This window comes from Trichosurus vulpecula, chromosome 3 (assembly GCF_011100635.1).
Source record: "Trichosurus vulpecula isolate mTriVul1 chromosome 3, mTriVul1.pri, whole genome shotgun sequence".
NCBI classification, from domain to species: domain Eukaryota; kingdom Metazoa; phylum Chordata; class Mammalia; order Diprotodontia; family Phalangeridae; genus Trichosurus; species Trichosurus vulpecula.
Window position 1 is genome coordinate 179,608,555 of NC_050575.1, and position 18,236 is coordinate 179,626,790.

General features: G+C 45.6%; 1 protein-coding gene across 2 annotated transcripts in view; it reads left to right on the forward strand.

The window, feature by feature from the left end:
• Positions 1-17,781, forward strand: part of EEF1A2 (eukaryotic translation elongation factor 1 alpha 2) — a 30,482-nt gene extending 12,701 nt beyond the window's left edge. For both annotated transcript variants that reach the window (XM_036749027.1, XM_036749028.1), the window contains exons 5-8: positions 8,706-8,856; positions 9,719-9,975; positions 14,286-14,520; positions 17,395-17,781. In XM_036749027.1, coding sequence (XP_036604922.1) covers positions 8,706-8,856; positions 9,719-9,975; positions 14,286-14,520; positions 17,395-17,522 — 771 coding nt within the window. In that variant the 3' untranslated portion in view covers positions 17,523-17,781. The remainder of the gene's footprint in view (positions 1-8,705; positions 8,857-9,718; positions 9,976-14,285; positions 14,521-17,394) is intronic.
• The last annotated feature ends 455 nt before the right edge of the window (positions 17,782-18,236 follow it).

Below are 18,236 nucleotides of genomic sequence, written 5' to 3' on the forward strand. Positions count from 1 at the left end.
TCAGGGAAGATTCATCTTCCTGAGTTCAAATCTAGCTTCAGACACTTACTAGCTGTGTGACCCTGGGCAAGTTGCTTAACCCTGTTTGCCTCAGTGTCCTCATCTGTAAGATGATCTAGAGAAGAAAATGGCAAACCAGTCCAGTATCTTTGCCAAGAAAACCCCAAATGGGTTCACAGAGAGTTGGACATGAATGAAACAACTCAACAGCAACAAAATCTAGGGGAAGCAAGTGGATCTGTGGTTTCATTAATATAGGGAACTGTAGGCTGAGGAAACTCTAACTGCTAATTTAGGTTGGCACTTTGTCTACAACTTCAAGTCTTAGAACACTGCCTGCAAGATAAGTGACTTGCCCAGGATCACACAACCGATGTGTATCAGAGTGAGAACTTGAAACCAGTTCTTCCTGGATTTGAGGCTGTCTGTCTACTGTATCACACTGTTTCATGAGCCCTATTATATATGTATATTTAACATACATATGTGTGTGTATGTATATGTATAGATATGCATATGTACGTGGGTGTGTATGTGTATATACACATGCCTCTAATCTTAGGAGGGAAGGATCCCTTCCTGTCCTCTTTCTCCTCTGTCTTTGTTGGATTCAGGTCATTACTAGCCATCTCTTCCTTCTGTCCTGTCTCCCCAAGACTAGGTTCTTTAGATAATGTAGATGCTGAGTCTCGCTTCTCTCTATCCTGTGCTGGGAGCCAGGCAGGGAGACTTTCCTGGGTGGCTGGGGCTCTCAATCTGGGGGTACTGCTCAGCTTATCCTCTTTTAGTACCAAGGAAAGGACAGTAGCTATAAGCATAATCCAGCAAAGGGAGCCTGCTTTGTTGGAGTACCTATGGCTGTTGGCGGTCACCATGTTAAGAGTTTTACAGTCAGTTAGTGGGAGCTTTGGCATCCCTCATTTTCTGGTGACTAGGAGTGGAGAAGTCCAGCCTTCAGTGTCTGTTGGTCAGACAATGAGAGAGGAAACATGAATGGCAGTTTTTAGGAAAGCGGGGAGGGATGTGGCTCTTTAAGCCTCCTGGATCTAGGACAAGGAGAGGGGGGATATATGAGCGAATATAACTCCATTTCTGAATGCAGGAGGGCCTCACAAGGGTAGTGGAGGCCCATGAGAGCACAGCATGGACTAGATGGTGGGGTGGTAATGAGGCCTAGTCCTTTGGCCAAGCCTACCTTATAGGACAGAACTGGGCATTCTTTGATTTAGAAGTCCTTAGTCCCTGATGACTAATTTGGGCCAAGAGATTCCAGAACAGTTTTCACGTGAAGGGCTTCCTGGAGACAAAATGATGTTTGGTGGTTAGCCTCCTGTATCCTCTCCTGGCTGACACCTAGTTTATTTTTACCATGCTACCATACTGAGGTTCTTTTGTCCTGTGTCTTCTCCCAAGACATGGGCTAATGGGGAAGGCTCCCAGGTAACACGGAGTGTGTTATGCTGGAAATAGAACTGACTTTAGAGTCAGATGACCTGGGTTTAAACACTGTCTTTATCACTCACTCTCTGCATGACCTCGGGCAAATCATAAATTCCCTATGCCTCAATTTCCTCATCTGTAAAATGAGGGGGTTGGAGTAGATGGCCCCTAAAGTATCTTCTAGCTCTAAATTTATGATCCCATGATGTGCACACTTTGTTCAGCTGGGGTCTTTGGGAGACAATGCACCTGGCTGTTGTCTAACTATTAAGGATTTCAGGTCAGAAATGAAGGGAAGTTTGATGCTATCATGTCAGGTCAATGGAGGAAATACTCAGGGTAGTTCAGGGCCTTTTACTTGTTCCCCAGTCACATCATATAGTAAGCTTCCAGCCTGAGTGTTCCATAGGGACAATTCTTCTTTCATTAATTCATCCATTTGACCCAAGCAAGGCAAATTGCTACAAATACTAGTTCCCTTCTAAACTCTCCTGCTTGTCCTCTCTGCTATTGTCTTCCTTCTGCCTGGATAAATAGATTCAGGTTCAGCAGCCCAAGTGTCAAGATATATCATTCTGTTTGTCGGTCTGTTTTTTTTCTCTTCCTCCTCTCCTTCAACTGATTTGCATTCCCTCTAGGGTCTCCTTCAGCCTTGTGTCTTCACCCTGTTTTCTTTCACTGGTTATGTTCTGGGTTTCTGAAACTTTAATTCAATGGAAATGCATATTTGTTTCTTCTTCTCCTTCACTGCCAGTGTGGATTCCTTCAAAGGGAGGCCTCCCTTTCAGTCTCCCACCTTGTAGATGTATAGATGGGGCCTTTGGGTAGAAGGTGCTGCCAGTGCCCTTTCACTTAGGGAAACTTACTTTTTCATTCTCCCTCCTCCAAGCTGGCCTTCACCAATATCCTCTTCTCACTTGGAGGAGGCCTGGCTTTTTCTTCTCAGAGAAGCCTAATGGGGACCTTTCTTTTCAGCCATCCTGAGCCATCCCTCTGGCTACTTACTGCAGTGAATCCTGGGGGTGGGGGAGGTGCTTCTGAAGAGATGGCTGGAGGTTGCTGAAAGGCCAAATCCTGATCATAGCCTGCAAGCAAAATTGGCTCAATGACTATTAATTAGATTGACTAAGAACTCCAGATTAATATTAATTAATTAGTAATGACTAATTAAAAATTCCAATTAATAAGAATTCCAGAAGCACAGACCACTGAGGCCATCTAGTCCAATCCATACCTGAGAAAGAACCCCTTTTATGACATACTTGACAAGTAGCCATCTAGCCATGGAGTGAAGGCCTCCTGAAAGGCAAAATCCATTCCTGAAGGAGCCTGCTCCACTTTTGGACAGCTTTAATATTTAACAAGTTTTCCCTTCACCCTAAACCCGAATTTGCTTCCATTCATTCACCAATAATTGCTTCTGCTTCTCCTTTTCTGGCTGAACAGACCAAGTCTAATTCTGTTTTCACGTGACAGCCCTTCAGCTATTTGCAGACAGAAATCATCTCTATTTAGGTTTACTAGACAATCACCCCAAATGGGGTGGGAGAGGGGAGAGCTGGAGTCAGTCCTCCTCCTCTCCTCTTCCCCTCTTCCTCCTCCCCCTCTTCCCCCTTTTCTCTTCCTCCTCTTCTTTTTCTTCTCCTCTTTCTCCTTCTTTTCCTTCCCCTTCTCCTCCTATTCTTCTTGTTTCTCCTCCTCCTCCTTTTTCTCCTCCTCCTCTCCTCCTCCTTTCTTCCTCATAACCCTCTTCTTTTTCTTCTTCTCCTCTTCCTCCTTTTCCTTTTCCCTCTCCTCCTCTTCCTCCTCCTCTTCTCTTCCTCCTCTTTCTCCTTTTCCTTCCCCTTCTCCTCCTCCTCCTATTCTTCCTGTTCCTCCTTGTTCTCTCCCTCCTCCTTCTCCTCCTTCTCCCTCTCCTCCTGCTCCTCCTCCCCCTCTCCTCCTCCTCCACTTCTCCTCTTCTTCCTTTCCCTCTTCTCTTCCTCCTCTTCTTTTTCTTCTACTCTTTCTCCTTCTTTTCCTTCCCCCTCTCCTCCTATTCTTTTTCTTCCTCCTCCTTCTCCTCCTCTTCCCCCTCTCCTCCTCTTTCTCCTTCTCCTCCCTCTCTTCTTTTTCTTCTTCTCCTCTTCCTCTTCTTTTCCTTCCCCCTCCTTCTATTTTTCCTCCTCCTCCTCCTCCTCCTCCTCCTCCTCCTCCCCCCTCCTCCCCCTCCCTCTCTTCTCTTCCTCCCCCTCTTCTTTTTTCTTCTCCTCTTCCTCCTTCTTTTCCTTCCCCTTCTCCTCCTCCTCCTCCTATTCTCTCTCCTCCACCTTATCTTTCTCCTCTTCCTCTTCTGTTTTTATTGATTTTTTTTTGTTTTTCTCCATCCCATTATGTCTCTCTTCCCTTTGTCTCCCAGAGAGCCATTCTTTATATCAAAGAATTAAAAAGAAGGGGAAAAATCAGCAAAACTAAGCAATGCATTGAAAAAGTGGAACATTATCTGTAGAATCCCACACCTGTAGTCCCCTACTTCTGCCGAGAAGAGAGAGTGGTGCCTTCTCATCTCTTCTGTGATCTTATAGAATTGTGCAGGTCCTGCCCCATTCTTACCTTCTCATCCTGTGTGATTCTCCTCTCTGTCCTTTCATAATGCCTCCATAGAAAATCTATGTGCCCATGGTGGTGGAGGCTTTTTTCTTTAATCTTTAACATCTCAGAGCCTCAGTGCAGCACTCAGGCTGTTAGCAAAGGCTAGGAGAAGCTCTTCCTCATCCAAGGTTTTCTATTTAGGTTTTGGGGAACTTTCCCCTCTTTGGGAACACACTTCTGGTTTCAAAACGGAGGCTGTGGATCTTACTTTACAGAAAATAATTTTAGCCGGCTTTGTTGGAACAAGTCCATACTGTGAAACCAGGGATCCTTGTGAATTAGGTTATGCTTGTTTGTGTGCTGCTGTGTATGTATCCCTAAATCCTTATCCTGTGTTTGTGCTGCCTCTTCCTTCAGATAAGGGGCTCCCCAATGGCCAGGGCCATATACCCTCCTTCCCCTGTACCATTCTGTCAGTGCTCTGCTCATATGGGCCCAGAATCAGAGGGTTCTGAGCTATGATGCCGCCAGGTGATGGAAGGATGGACCCCCAACTCCAACTACTGGCCTTCCCTATACCCAAGGGAAGGGAATCATCTCACTGGGGGCCCTTCCTGCTCCAAGTACCTATGATTAGCTGTTGAAGGAAGGGAGATGTGACTCTGAGTCATCCTGAGGGAGAGAAAGAGGACACCTCCTTCATGGTGCGGTTTGGTTTATCTTGGGAAGAAGTGACGTTGGAGGCATTTTGGGAACATTTTCCTCATCCAAGTCTCCACCCTCCCTCATCTGTGTTGCAATTCCACTCTTTAACACTGTTCTGATGGGAAGGGAAAGCAAATGAACCTGGAATTAAAGACAGTTTGGATCCAGGGAACCCAGAGAGATCATCTCATTTACATGTTCATAACCCCTTTATTTCTAACCTCCCTTCTCCCCACTAGATAAGGAATACTCCAGCTTTTGCGGCAATTACAGAGAGCATTCTTTTCCTATTCTAGGTGAGCCAGGCAGCCTCTCCATCTCTCCTCTGCCCTCCTGCCCAACTGAGCCATCTGTCCTTTGGAGGGGGGAGTCTTTCCATAGGAGAGAGAAGCCATAGGGCAGTCAAGGTGAAGGGCATCTCAGGGATCTACTCCAGCTCATCCCTGGCTGAGATCCCAGGAGCAGCCTGGGCTGCTCAAAGAACACTAGGATAGAGGAGACATCTGAGCCATAGCTTGGGGGTGGGAGGAGTAGAGCCTGGCAGAAATCCAGCTCACTGCAGTGAGAAGTGAATGTGAAGTGAATGTGAGGAGCTCTTGAGTGCATCTGTTGCCCAGGGCACTGGAAACTGCTGGACTCATCAGGAAAGACAGAGTCAGGGACAGCACTGTGGGGTGTGTGTGTGTGTGTGTGTATGTATGTATGTATGTATATATGTATGAGTGTATGGGGGGCAGGTGGAGGGTGGGATGGAGGAGGGGGAGGGGAAGACTTGCTCCTAAGATCACAAGAACAAACATGCACATGCACCTGCATCGGTGCTTTCGGGTCATGTCTTGCCTTTTCAATCAGAGCATCACTTCTTCAAGGTTTTAGAGACATTTAGAGAATATATCTTGGGGCTAATGTTGAAAGGATGAATGAGTGATAACTAGAATTAAAGAATGTTAGGGATAGAAAAGACAGACCTTAGAGATCATATGGTCCAACCTCCTCAACTTGTGGAAAAAACAAAGGCCCAGTGAAGTAACTTGTCAATCTTACCCAGCAAATTATTTTATACATACATTTATATATAATATATATTTCTCCTCTTCTTTCTCCTCCTCCTTCTTTTCATCCCTCTCTCTCCCTCCTTCTTTCCCTCCCTCTTCCTTCACTTTCTGTCCTTTCTTTCTCCCACTCTTTCTCCCTCCCTTTCTCTCCTTCCCTTCTTCCCTCCCCACATTCTTTCTCCCTCTCTCTTTCCCTCCTTCTCCTGTCCCTCCCATCTTCTTTCTTTTTGTCTCTCTCTCCCTTCCCCCCTTCTCCCTCTCCTTGTCTCCATCTCTCTTTCCTTTCCACTTCTCTCACTCCTACCCTTGCTTTCTTTGTTTTTGTCCTTCTCCCTCTCCCCCTCTCTCCCTTACTCCCTCTTTCTCCTTCCCTCTCTCCCTCCTTCCTTTTCTCCCTATCTTCCTCTCTCACTTTTCTTCTTTCTCTCTCCTCCCCCTCTCTCTCACTCCTTCTCTCCCTCTCCCACTCCCTTCCTCCTTCCCTCCCTCTTTCCCTTTCTTTCTGTCTGGCTCAGCTTTCTTATCCATTTCTAAACTGTGATATGATCCCCAAGGTAAGATACTGGGATTAGCCCTGGTGGGACTTGAAGGTGACGTTTGTTTTCTTTTTCTTGCGCAAAGAGTCCTGTGCCAAAGGGCTTTTTGTTTTAGAGAAATTTCAAGAGAATGGGAATATTATAATAATGTCAATATGGTAATATATTATATCAATATAATATATTACCATATATAACATAACAATATAATAATAAAAATAATAATATCTAGCATTTATAAAGCACCTACTATATACCATGCACTTTGCTTTACAAATGTTATCTCATTTGAACCCCACAACTCTGCCAGGTAGTTGTTACTATTACCCCTCTTTTACAGATAAAGAGACTGAAGCAAACAGAGGTTGAGTGACTTGCCCAGAGTCACACAGTTAATTTATGAAACTAGATTTGAACTCAGGTCTTCTTCACTCCAGGTCCAGCACTCTATCCATGGCACCATCTATCAAAGGATTTTCTCATCTGTGTTTCTCCTTACTTGAATAAATCCCTGGTGGGTAGAGGGGGTGTGAAGGGAGGTGTTGAGGACTGACAAATGAGCCTTTTTGTGGTCTTTGGGCTTTATATCTTCTTATCAGCACTCTAGGGAACGGGCCAGGTACGTAATACCCTGGACCAGTGGAATGCTTTCCTCAAGGTGTGTCTGTACACCAGTTCCCAAGTCTCTGAGTGCCAGTAATCAGCTGAGCATAGAGCAGCAAAAAGGTCATGGCTTCTCTTTGCTGCCTCTGTTTTTCTGGTCCTCCAAACTAGGCCTGCAGGGTGCTACAAAGGCCCTGAAAAACTTGAAAACAAAGATTTTCTTCATGATTATTCACTGAGAAGGTGGGGAGGAGGAGGGACAGTTAAGGAAGGGGAGGACTCAGGATAGCACAGGGAGAGGGAGGTTACATTGAGATTCAGGCTGCCCTCAGATCTGCTCCTCAGGTGATGATTTGTCCTTTTTTTCCTGGCCCTAGTTTAGAAGGCTTGTATGTGGCAGCTGGGCCTGGTGTGGCCCTGGGAATGGATGATTCTGTACCAGGCTGTCAGTTTGTATTGAGAACCTGAGCAGTGAGTTTCTTGGAATATTATTGGGTTTGCAGGTTGCCATGTGGCAACACTCAGTCTAGGACCTGAGATCGATGTGTTAGAAGTTAGAGAAGGGGAAAGAAGGAAGGTGAGGGGAAAGAAGGGAGAGAAAGGAATGGGGAAGGTGGAAGAGAGAGGTAAGAAGGAAAGAGAGGATAGGGAGATAACAGACCTAGAGGGTTAGGGAAGAGACAAGAGAGGAGGAAGAGCAGAGAAAGGAGAGAGGGGAAGGAAAGAAGGGTAAGAGAGAAGAGAGGGAGATTAAACAGGAAGAGGGAAGGGAGAAGGGGATAGGGTGGTAAAGGCTGCCACAGGAAATGCAGATACTTAGATGATGGAAAATTTTCGTGTATTCAGTGTCTTTGAAAAATGGAAATGAAGCAAATTAAAACAAATATTTCAGCAATTAGCCATCTGGCATTGGGCCTAGCCTAAGAGGAGAGAAAAGATGAAGGAGAAAAAGATGGAAAAGCAGGAAGTAGAGGGCCCAATGATCACTGGTATTTTGCTTGCTTCTGAGCTTGGAGGGGCTAGAATGTTCAGGCTGAGCTTCTCATTCAGCTACTTCCTTATTCTGTTTTTACCACCTTGTCTGGTTCTATACATCTATTATTTCTTCTTCCTGGTGTACTTTTCTCTCTGTGACCACATTATGGAGAGCTGGATGTGGAGTCAGATGTTCAGGGTTCAAACCCCAACCATGTCACTATAAACAAATGAATGAATGTATGTCCTTGGGGAAGTTACTTCACATCTCTGGAGCCTCAGTTTCCTCATCTGCAAAATATGGTGATATGGACTCAATCATTTCTAAGTCCCCTTTCAACTCTAAGCTATGAGCCTATGATTCTTTCTTCTACTCTATCTCAACTGTATTTTAATTCTGACTCTTCTGCTTCCTAGTAGTGAAGTAGTCTTGGGAAAATTACTTCACCTTTAGTTTCCTGGTCTGTAAAATGAAGGGGTTGGATTAGCTGGTCTCTAAAGTTCCTTCAAGATCTAAAGCTTATAAAATCTGTATCTGTATGTCCCCTTGCTCTAGCAGGAGGTCAAAGATAGAATATCTCTTGAGATTAGAGAACTCTCTATGCTTTTGAGGAGTAAGAAGAGCTGGTTGGTGAAGGAGTCATTAGGAGCTGTCCATGACATTCTTGATTCAAGAGTAGACGTTCCCAGGGATCCATAGCAAACAGATTCAGGTTGATTGGCCCACCCTGTACTGAGCAATGACTAGCTCAGCTTTTTCTTGATTTAGCACAGTTGGGCTCTTGCCCTGGCTCTCACTGCTGTCTTTTCTGTTCTCCAGATGCCTTGGTTTAAGGGTTGGAAGGTGGAGCGGAAGGAAGGAAATGCCAGTGGTGTATCCCTGCTGGAAGCCTTGGATACCATCCTACCCCCTACCCGCCCAACAGACAAACCTTTGCGCCTCCCACTTCAGGATGTCTACAAGATTGGAGGTGAGAATTCCAGTCTCTTTGCTGTTCCCTGTCCCTGCTTAAACCTCATAGAGTGCACTGTAAGTTCCACGAGACAGGGAATGGGTTTGTTTGACCCTCTACCCCCAACCCAACACCTACTATAGGAGTCTTAGACACAAAAGATACCCATTAAAGTTATTGACTAATGAATGAATGTCATAGGCCCAAGGAAAGTCTAGAAAGGGCTAGATGTATAAAGAAGAAAGAGCTCTGAACTTGGAGTTCTAGTCTTGTCTTGGGCATGATGAATGTGGGAATCTCAGCAGGTCTGTCTGTTTCCATCTGCCTGGCTAATTATTTCTCTCTTTCTTGCTCAGTTCTGATTTCTCCTGCTATTTCTTTTGATACTCTAGCCATTTCGGTTCATTAACACCACCTCCAGCATTGTATAATGTATAGGGCATTGCACTTGGACTTAGGAAGATCTGAGTTTAAATACTGCCTTAGACACTTCCTATATGTATGATCCTGGGCAAGTCACTTAACCATTTTGTACCTCAGTTTCCTCATCTGAAAATGAGAGGCTTGGACTTGACCTTTAAGGTCTCTTCCTGCTCTAAATCCTATGACTCAGAAGCCCAGTGGGGACAGGATGAAAAATGAACTAAAATTAATTCATTTGGCAGCTCTGATAAAAAGTTTGGGAGAGGAAGTGGGAGCTTTTGGCAGACATAAAATCTTTGGATTACTGGTGGATTTCAATTATCCATGCCCCCCACTGTTGTCTTTGACCCTGGGATCTCCCTTCATGGTCATCAGGATTTTCAGGAGTTTCTCTTTTTCTTGATTATTTGTGTCTCCTTGGTTTCTCCCTCCTTCTCCTCTTACTGCCTCCTCTCAGGTATTGGAACAGTGCCTGTGGGCCGAGTGGAGACAGGGATCCTTCGGCCAGGAATGGTGGTGACTTTTGCTCCTGTAAACATCACTACTGAGGTGAAGTCTGTGGAGATGCACCATGAGGCCCTAAGTGAGGCCCTTCCTGGAGACAACGTAGGATTCAATGTGAAGAATGTGTCTGTCAAGGACATTCGCCGTGGCAATGTCTGTGGTGACAGCAAGTCAGACCCTCCCCAGGAGGCTGCTCAATTCACCTCCCAGGTAAGTACAGCCTCTTTGCTCTGCCTTATGGTAGGCAGGAGAGTATGGGTAAGGTGGTGAAGAAGGGAAGGTGGTGGAAAATGAGGTTGATGAGACAGGAAGAGGGCAATTGGTGGGAGGAATGGAATGTAGAGGACTAGGCTGTTGGCCTCTGGAGATGCTGGAGGATGGCCTCTCACCATTCACAAGTTGATTTCTGGTTCCCCTTTCCTCACTGATAGAATTCATGACATACCTTAGTCCTAGTGACTTCTCCCAGAAGTCTAACTTACAGGTTTGACTGATGTCTCATTAATTAAATGACTCAGCTTGGGGGTGAGGGTGGAATACTGGAGAGTGGGGTGTAGACTTGGTGCTCAACAAGGAGAGGTAAACTAATCTTCAGGTAGAACTATGGACCAGGAGGCTGGAGATGTGGAACCCTTTCCCTTTATCAAATGCCCCAGCTTTACCGCATCAGCTTCTTAGAGTCAGAGGATTTTAGATCTAGAGGAAGAAGGGGATGCCAGAGGCCATCAAGGCCCCTTCATTTTATAGATGATGAAACTGAGACCCAGGGAAGGCAGGTGACTTGCTCAAGGTCACCCAGGTAGTGAGTTGGGGACAAGGATACTCTCGTTCATTAATGCTAGAGGTATGAACCCATAATGGAGTTTTGGGGAGAAGGGTATTCTCTAACCGGCCAAGGTAATGGTGCTATTAGAGCTCTTCTGGGTGAACCATGGGCCATTCTTCTACAATAGTCCTGGGAATATGGAAGGTAACCAGCCAAACTGCTGGTGCTCTGAGAGCAATCTCTGACACACAAAGAGCTTGGGATTGCCCAGAAGGCCTTCTGGTGTTTAGGCATTGGAGGCATTACTTCCATAAAGAGGATTCCATTAGAGTTTATTGTTCCAAAAGGGAATGATACTCCCCTTGATTTAGGTCTTTAAAAGCCTGAGGGTCTACTTGGAGGTATGGTGTGGACTTGAAGGCAGAGGACCTGGGTCCCAGCTTTGCCACAAACTTCCTGTGTGATGGGCAAATCCTTCTCTCTCCCTCCCCTCCCCTTCCCTCCCTTCTCTTCCCCTTCCTTCCCTTCCCTCTCTTTCCCTCCCCTGCCTTTCTCTTCCCTCCTATCCCCTCCTCTTCTTTCTCTCCCCTCCCCTTCCCTCCCATCCTCTCCTGCCTCCTCCCCTTTCTTCCCTCCCCTCCCCTTTCTTCCCTCCCTCCCCTTTCTTCCCTCCCCTCCCCTTCCCTCTCCTTCCCTTCCCTCTCTTTCCCTCCCCTCTTCTTCCCTTCCCTCTCCTCCCTTCCCCTCCTTTTCCCTACTCTCCCCTTTCTTTCCCTTCATCTATCTCTCTCTTTCACTCTCAGTTTTTCATCCGTATCTATAAAAAGAAGAGGTTGGACCAGATAACTTCTAAGGATCCTTTTTGGGCCCCAGTCTTCTCATTTCTGAGGATGTTGGATTAGATGATTTTTGAGATCTCCATCAGCCCTAACATTCTTTGATTCTCAAGTCAATTTAACCCAACACATATTTATTAAGCAACCAATATGTGCAAGGCACTGTATCTGGTGCTAGGGATACACAGATACAAAGTAACACAGTCTTGCCCTCTGGGAGCTTACATTCTCTTAGGGGATATGTGGTATATAGCTAGATAAGTACAATGTGTAGGATGCGGTCTGGTGAAAGAAACTATTCTCAGTGCTCCTGGTAAAATTCAAAGCAGAAAAGAAAACCTAAGAAGGCTTCACAGAGTAGGTGCTGCTTGAGCTGAGCCTTGGCAGAAGCAAAGGATTCTGACAGGTAGAAATGAGGAAGGAGTACATTTCAGGCACTTGGGATGGCACAGGTTAATTCACAGGAGATGAGTGGCAGGAGATGGCTTATGGAGTTCAGGGAGGGCCGATAGTCCAGCTTCACTGTAGCCCAGAGTATAAGAAGGAGTATAATGTGAATAAGACTGGAAAGGTAAATTGGAATCAGTTTGTGGAGAACTTTAAATACCACACTGAAGAATTTATATTTTATACTGCTGAGACAATAGGGAACCACTGAAGATAGATGATGGATGGATGGATAGATGGATTGGATGGATAGAGTAGATGGATAGATGATGGATGGATAGATAGATGATAGATAGGTTGATAGATAGATGGATAGATGGATGGATGAATGGATAGATGGAATGGATAGATAAGTAGATGGATAGATAGATGGATAGATGGGTGGATGCATAGATGGATGGATAGATAGACCATAGAGCATTTATGCCTTTACTATGTGCCAGGCAATGTGATACATGCTAGGGATACAAATATAAGGAAGCAAGACAATTCTTGCCCTCAAGGAGCTTACATTCTAACTGGGGAAGATAACACTTAATGAAGAGCTAAGGAGCTGGAAAGGGGAAGGAATAGGGAAGTGTGGTGGAGGCTTAGAACCAAGCAAGAGAAGGTAGAAACTGGCCTATCAAAACCTAGGGTCAGTTCCATTTTCAGGTGGGAAGGGATTGGAGATGATGGATCAAGGAGAATGTGAACAGAATGGCTGAAAGGGAAGAGGGGCAGGGAATAAGGATGCCTACTGTGTGTCAGGTGCTGTGCTAAGCACTTTTTACAAAAATTTTCTCATTTGATCCTTACAACAACCCCACGAGTAGTTGCTGTTATTACCCTCATTTGACAGTGGAGGAAATTGAGTCAAGCAGGTTTTATGACTTGCCCAGGGTCACAGAGGTGAGTAGAAGATGGAATGTCTTGGAAGTAAGACAGAGGCCTGAAATTTAGCAAGGTAAGGCCAAAGCTGGCCTACGGAGATTTTTGAATAAGGTGATTCTTTAGGTACAGTTTTAGTGCTGACCCTAGAGGAGACCTCAGGAACATCTTGCAGTCATAGAAGAGAAACACTCAGCCAGCACCCTATATTACCTTCAAAATAGCCAATACCAAGGCTTTATATTTGTGGCGCCAAGGCCCTGGGCTGGGGACTGCCTATTTTCCTCTGTAGGAGCAGACATAGCCAGAATTACCAGGCTACAACTGGAAACTATCTCATTAAATTTCCTGAGGTTAATTGGAACGATTATAATAACTTAATGTGCCACTCCATTGTGTCTAACTTGGAGACAGGCAGGACTTCCCGATTCCTGTAGACCATCCCTGTGGCTCATCATTGATGAGTGGCTTGGCCAGTCAGCCCTGGACTCAGGTCCCTGACCCTTGCTCTTCTCCTCTCCTCTCTTTCTCCAAGTGTTCAAGCTAGTAGGGGCCTCATGTGGCCAGGCAATGGAGAGAGCCAGCATTAAGCCACAGCTAAATCTGGGGAGGGAACTGGATGTGGTTGATTTAAGAGATGAAAGGTAAAAACACCCTCAATTTGCCCACCTGGTTGTCTGTCAGTGGTGGAGCCCTTGTTATGGGTGAGATCCAGTGAAGGCGTGGTTCCTTCTTCAAGCCTAACAAGAAGTTATAGGTTGTGATGTTGTCAGGAAATATATGCTCTTTTAGAGGTGAATATAGCCAAGTTCTTCCAGAAGGCAGTGAGAAGTGTGTTTAGGGTCTGGGACTTTCTTATCATACAAAAGACTCTTTGAGGGCAAGTCTAAGTCCTCTTTATCAGACTTAGGGCTTCCTAAGCTTTGGACTATGTTTGCTTTAGACCAGGGATTCACTGATGGTGGTGCTATGTCACTTATATTTTAATCAATCTGCAAGCATTTATTAAGTACTTACTACATACCAGGCACTAGGGAAACAAATACTGAGAATGAAACAATCTCTAAGCAAAGGAGACACATCATTACATACCACATCACATCTGGGGGGGGGGGCCTCAGTGGCACAGTAGATAGATTATTGGACCTGGAGTCAAGAAGAGTTGAGTTCAAATCCAGTTTCAGATACTTACTAGCTCTGTAACCCTGGGCAAATCAATTAGCCCTTGTCTGCCTCACTTTTGCTACCTGTAAAATGGGAATAATTAACAGTACCTATTTCCCAGGGCTATTGTAAGGATCAAATAAGATAATCATTTGTAGAACACTTTGCAAGCCTTAAAATACTATATAATATTATTTTAATGGAGGAGACAACAAGAACTTAAGTAAAGACAGAATAAATTTAAAGACAATAAATACAAACCAGTTAAATTCAAGGTACTTTGGAGAAAAGAGCACTCCCAGTTGGGGGGAGCAGGAAACATTTCCTGTTGAATGTGGTGTTTGATGTGCATGTTGAAGGAAGAGAGGGACCGTATGAGGTGGACTTGGGGGATACTTGGTCAGAGGCTGAGCACAGCCGTCTTTTATGTTCCTTAGGTCATCATCCTGAACCATCCTGGGCAGATCAGTGCTGGCTACTCGCCTGTCATTGACTGCCACACCGCCCACATTGCCTGCAAGTTTGCTGAGCTGAAAGAGAAGATTGATCGGCGCTCTGGCAAGAAGCTGGAAGATAATCCCAAATCCCTGAAATCTGGAGATGCTGCTATTGTGGAAATGATCCCTGGGAAGCCTATGTGTGTGGAGAGCTTCTCCCAGTATCCTCCTCTTGGTGAGAGACTGTGTGGCTTCTCCCTTCCATTCAACAGCCATCATACAGACATCTTATCAGGAGTGACTGAAACGGAGACTGTATTTATAACTGACTCTCTATTATCCACACCAGCGTTATAGATAATTCCAAACAGCAGATAACCCCAAAGTCAATTATAGTAGTTTAGGAGCATGCCACAAGGTCTTCTTGCAGTGTTTATACACCCACACATACACATATATACACACATACATATATATGCACATATATGTATATATTTCCACCCCCCCCCCCCAAGTAGCTTGGGCTCAGAGTGCTGTTAGGTTCAGTTGGTCTTCTCTTAGACACATCAGATGGAATGTAGGGGCCTGATAAGACCTGGGACATACTAGATGGTTAGGGAAATTGACCAAAACTTAAAGATTTGCTGTGAATAATCCTCAAAGCCACTAATTCATGTACTGAGAAATGGCTATGGTTGGTGAGAGCCTTATTTTGACCATAGTCAACCAAGACCTTTTCAGTTATAGGACAAAGAATGTCTTTGTGTGCTGGGGGTCAGTACTCCGAATTGTGCACACTGAGCTCTCTGATCTACCAGCTGGAAGCATTTTAGAATGCCCTTAGGCTTGAGGATAGAGAGTCTATCCCTTGTGGGTGAATGGAGAAAATCACATCCCTCCCTGAATTCAGGACCTCTTGGCTGGACTCAAGGGCCTGACAATGACTTTGGGAAGGGAGGAGGAAGAAGATCAGTGACCAAAGGGAGCAGAAATGAGGCTAGTTTCCACACAGATAAGATAGTTCTTCAACCCAGCTTATACTTCTCCAGACCCTGGTTCCTAGCTCCCTAGCCATTTTAAAGCTACTCGCCAGGGTCAGTCCTATCCCTGCTGCAGACCTATAGATGATTTGGGGTTGAAGGGGAGCTATGTCCAACTCAAGGGTAGGACTTCTTGAAAGGGCAATGAGCTATATTCTTTAGGGAAATAAGCCTGGTATGGAACCTAAAGGATATTGTGGTTAGAGGGCTATGATATTCAATTGACAGTTGAACAGAGAGGCGGCCTGGCTTAGTGGACAGAGGGCTGCCCTTAGTAGGAAAACTTGGGGTCAAGCCTTGCTTTTGTCACATGCTGGCTGTGTGGCCATGGGTTAGTCACTTAACCTCTCAGTGCTCCAGGAACTCTCTGAGATTATTAACGGATGAGTTGCCAATCTGTATTAGTGAGTTTCCACAAGAGGTGTCTCCCACACTGTTGAAGTACCAGGTGGAAAAACCACGCAATCTTTTTGGGGAGGAAACAAATATTTATGAAGCACTGACTGTACAAGATACTGGGTTCAGCGCTGGGTGTCCAAAGACCAGTCCCCTTGCCCCAAACCAAAAAACCCCCAACAAAACAGTCCTTTACTTCAGAAAGGTTCTATTCCACCAGGGGAATACAACACGTAAGGTAGAGTATTCTAAGCTCATGCTTGTCTGATCATCCAGAGTCGGACACATTGTACTTGACTCCAAGTGATGCCATTTTGGTCCTCTTCGAGAACAAAGGACAACAACCAGAACCTGTTAAAACCACAATGTGTATATGGGTAAAAATTAGGGTGTGATAGGGCTGGGTAGAGACTGGCCAAATCACTGGAGCAGACTTGAGGTGGAAGAACATTTTGACAACAAAGGGATCAGGAAAAGATGACAGAGGAGATAGCATCTGAGCTGAGACTTGAAGGATGGGTGTAAAGCGAGGGAACATGGTACAGTTGAGAGGGCACTGACCCTGGAGTCAGAGGACTTGGATTCGAATTCCTCCTCCAGTGTTTATGACTTGAGTGACTTTAGGCAGGTCTCTTAACCTTCCTGGGCCTCGGTTTCCTCATCTGTAAAATTAGCAGGTTGGACTAGATGACCTCTGAGTTAACATCCAGCCCTAGATCTAAATCGCTACCTATGCCTGAGTTTCCTCATCTGTAAAATTAGCAGGTTGGAATAGATGACCTCTGAGTTAATATCCAGCCCTAGATTAAATAGCTACCTATGCCTCAGTTTGCTCATCTGTAAAATGAAGGAGTTGGACTAGATGACCTCAGCTCTAAAGTCTATAATCTAGCTAAACTTTAAGACTCCTTTCAGCTCCAGATCTACGCTCCTACAATATGATAAAGATGCTGAGAGGTGGAGGTGAGGGGACAAGGAGGTGACTAGTGCAAACCGATAGAGGCAAGACATGGCACATCAAGCCTGAGGAACAGCTAGTAGACCTGATTGGCTGGAATGTTGAATGCTTAAAGTGTACTAGTGTACTAGTTTGAGGTCAGTCAGGAAAGTTAGGGATTGTGAAGGACTTTCAATGCTCATCTGAGGACTGTGTATAGGAAATAGGGAGCCACTGATTTTTTTTTTAAGCAAGGGAGTGGCATAATCAGACCTGTGCCTTAAGAAGATTTTTGGAGCAGCTGCAGGGAGGGTGGATTGGAGAGGGCAGAGACTGGAAGCAGGGAGACCATTTGGGAGTGTGGTAGGGAAGGAGATATAGGGGACTTCCAGGTGAGGAAACTCTCTCTACCAATGCAGGTCAATACCTTGCAACTTAGTCATGGAGAATTGCCTAGAGCGCTGAGAAATTTGGTGATGTGCCCAGGGTCACATAGCCAGTATGTGGTAGAGTTGGTCTTCCTGCCTTTGAGGCCAGTTTTCTATGTCTATGCTGCCTTTCAGGAGGCTATTACAATGTATAAAATAGTTAATGTAACAGTTTGGGCAAGAAGTAGGAGAGGAAAAGCAGAGGACTGGCCTCCTAAGGATAGGCCTGCTCGGTCTTCTGTGGATGTGGGTGTGTATGGGACCTGGTCTGCATTCTCTCACTCTCCTCCTCTCTCCCTGTTCCACAGGTCGCTTTGCTGTGCGGGACATGAGGCAGACTGTGGCTGTAGGTGTCATCAAGAACGTTGAGAAGAAGAGCGGAGGGGCAGGCAAGGTGACCAAGTCTGCACAGAAGGCCCAGAAAGCTGGGAAATGAATTGTGGGCTCCCTGTGCATGGTGCAGAAGCCCTCCCCAGCTCCCAGACGCTGCCACCTTCTCCCCCCTGAGGCGCATGTGTGCACATCCGCTTGTAAGAGTTTATATGTCAACGACTGGATGCTCATTATCAAGGTCCAGTGGAAATTCTTTAAAAGGAAAAGCACATCCCAGCGTTTGTGAAGCTTTACTGTCCCAGCGTTTGTGAAGCTTAATGTTAATTTTACCAATAAACTGGTCCGACATACACAAAAAGTGGCAGGCGTGTATGTGTGTGTGTTCCTATGTGTGGATGTGTTTGTGTGTGTGCGCACGCATGTGTGTATGTGTGTATATTTGCGATGGTCTGGGAGTGAGGGCAGGGATATCCCCACTGATTCGTGTTGGAATCTAGCCATTGGGGAAGGGGGCGGGGATGACACTTCCTTCCCAGTTGGTTTAGCTTGTAGCTGGAGGCCAAGTCTTGGGATTCTTCTTTCCCTCAGGTTCTTCCCCGGTACATTTTGGGGATGGAGAATTATACTCTAATTGTGAGGTTAAAGACAAGCAGGGAGGTCCATAGTGGATAGTAAGCTGGTCTGGGGGTTAAGAAGACCTGGGCTTGAATCCCACCCCTGGCACATACCTGCTGTGTAACTTGACCTCTCAGTACCCCAGGTAGCTCTCTGAGAGGCACAGAAGTTGCTGATCTGTGTCTGTGGAGGGATTTTCCAT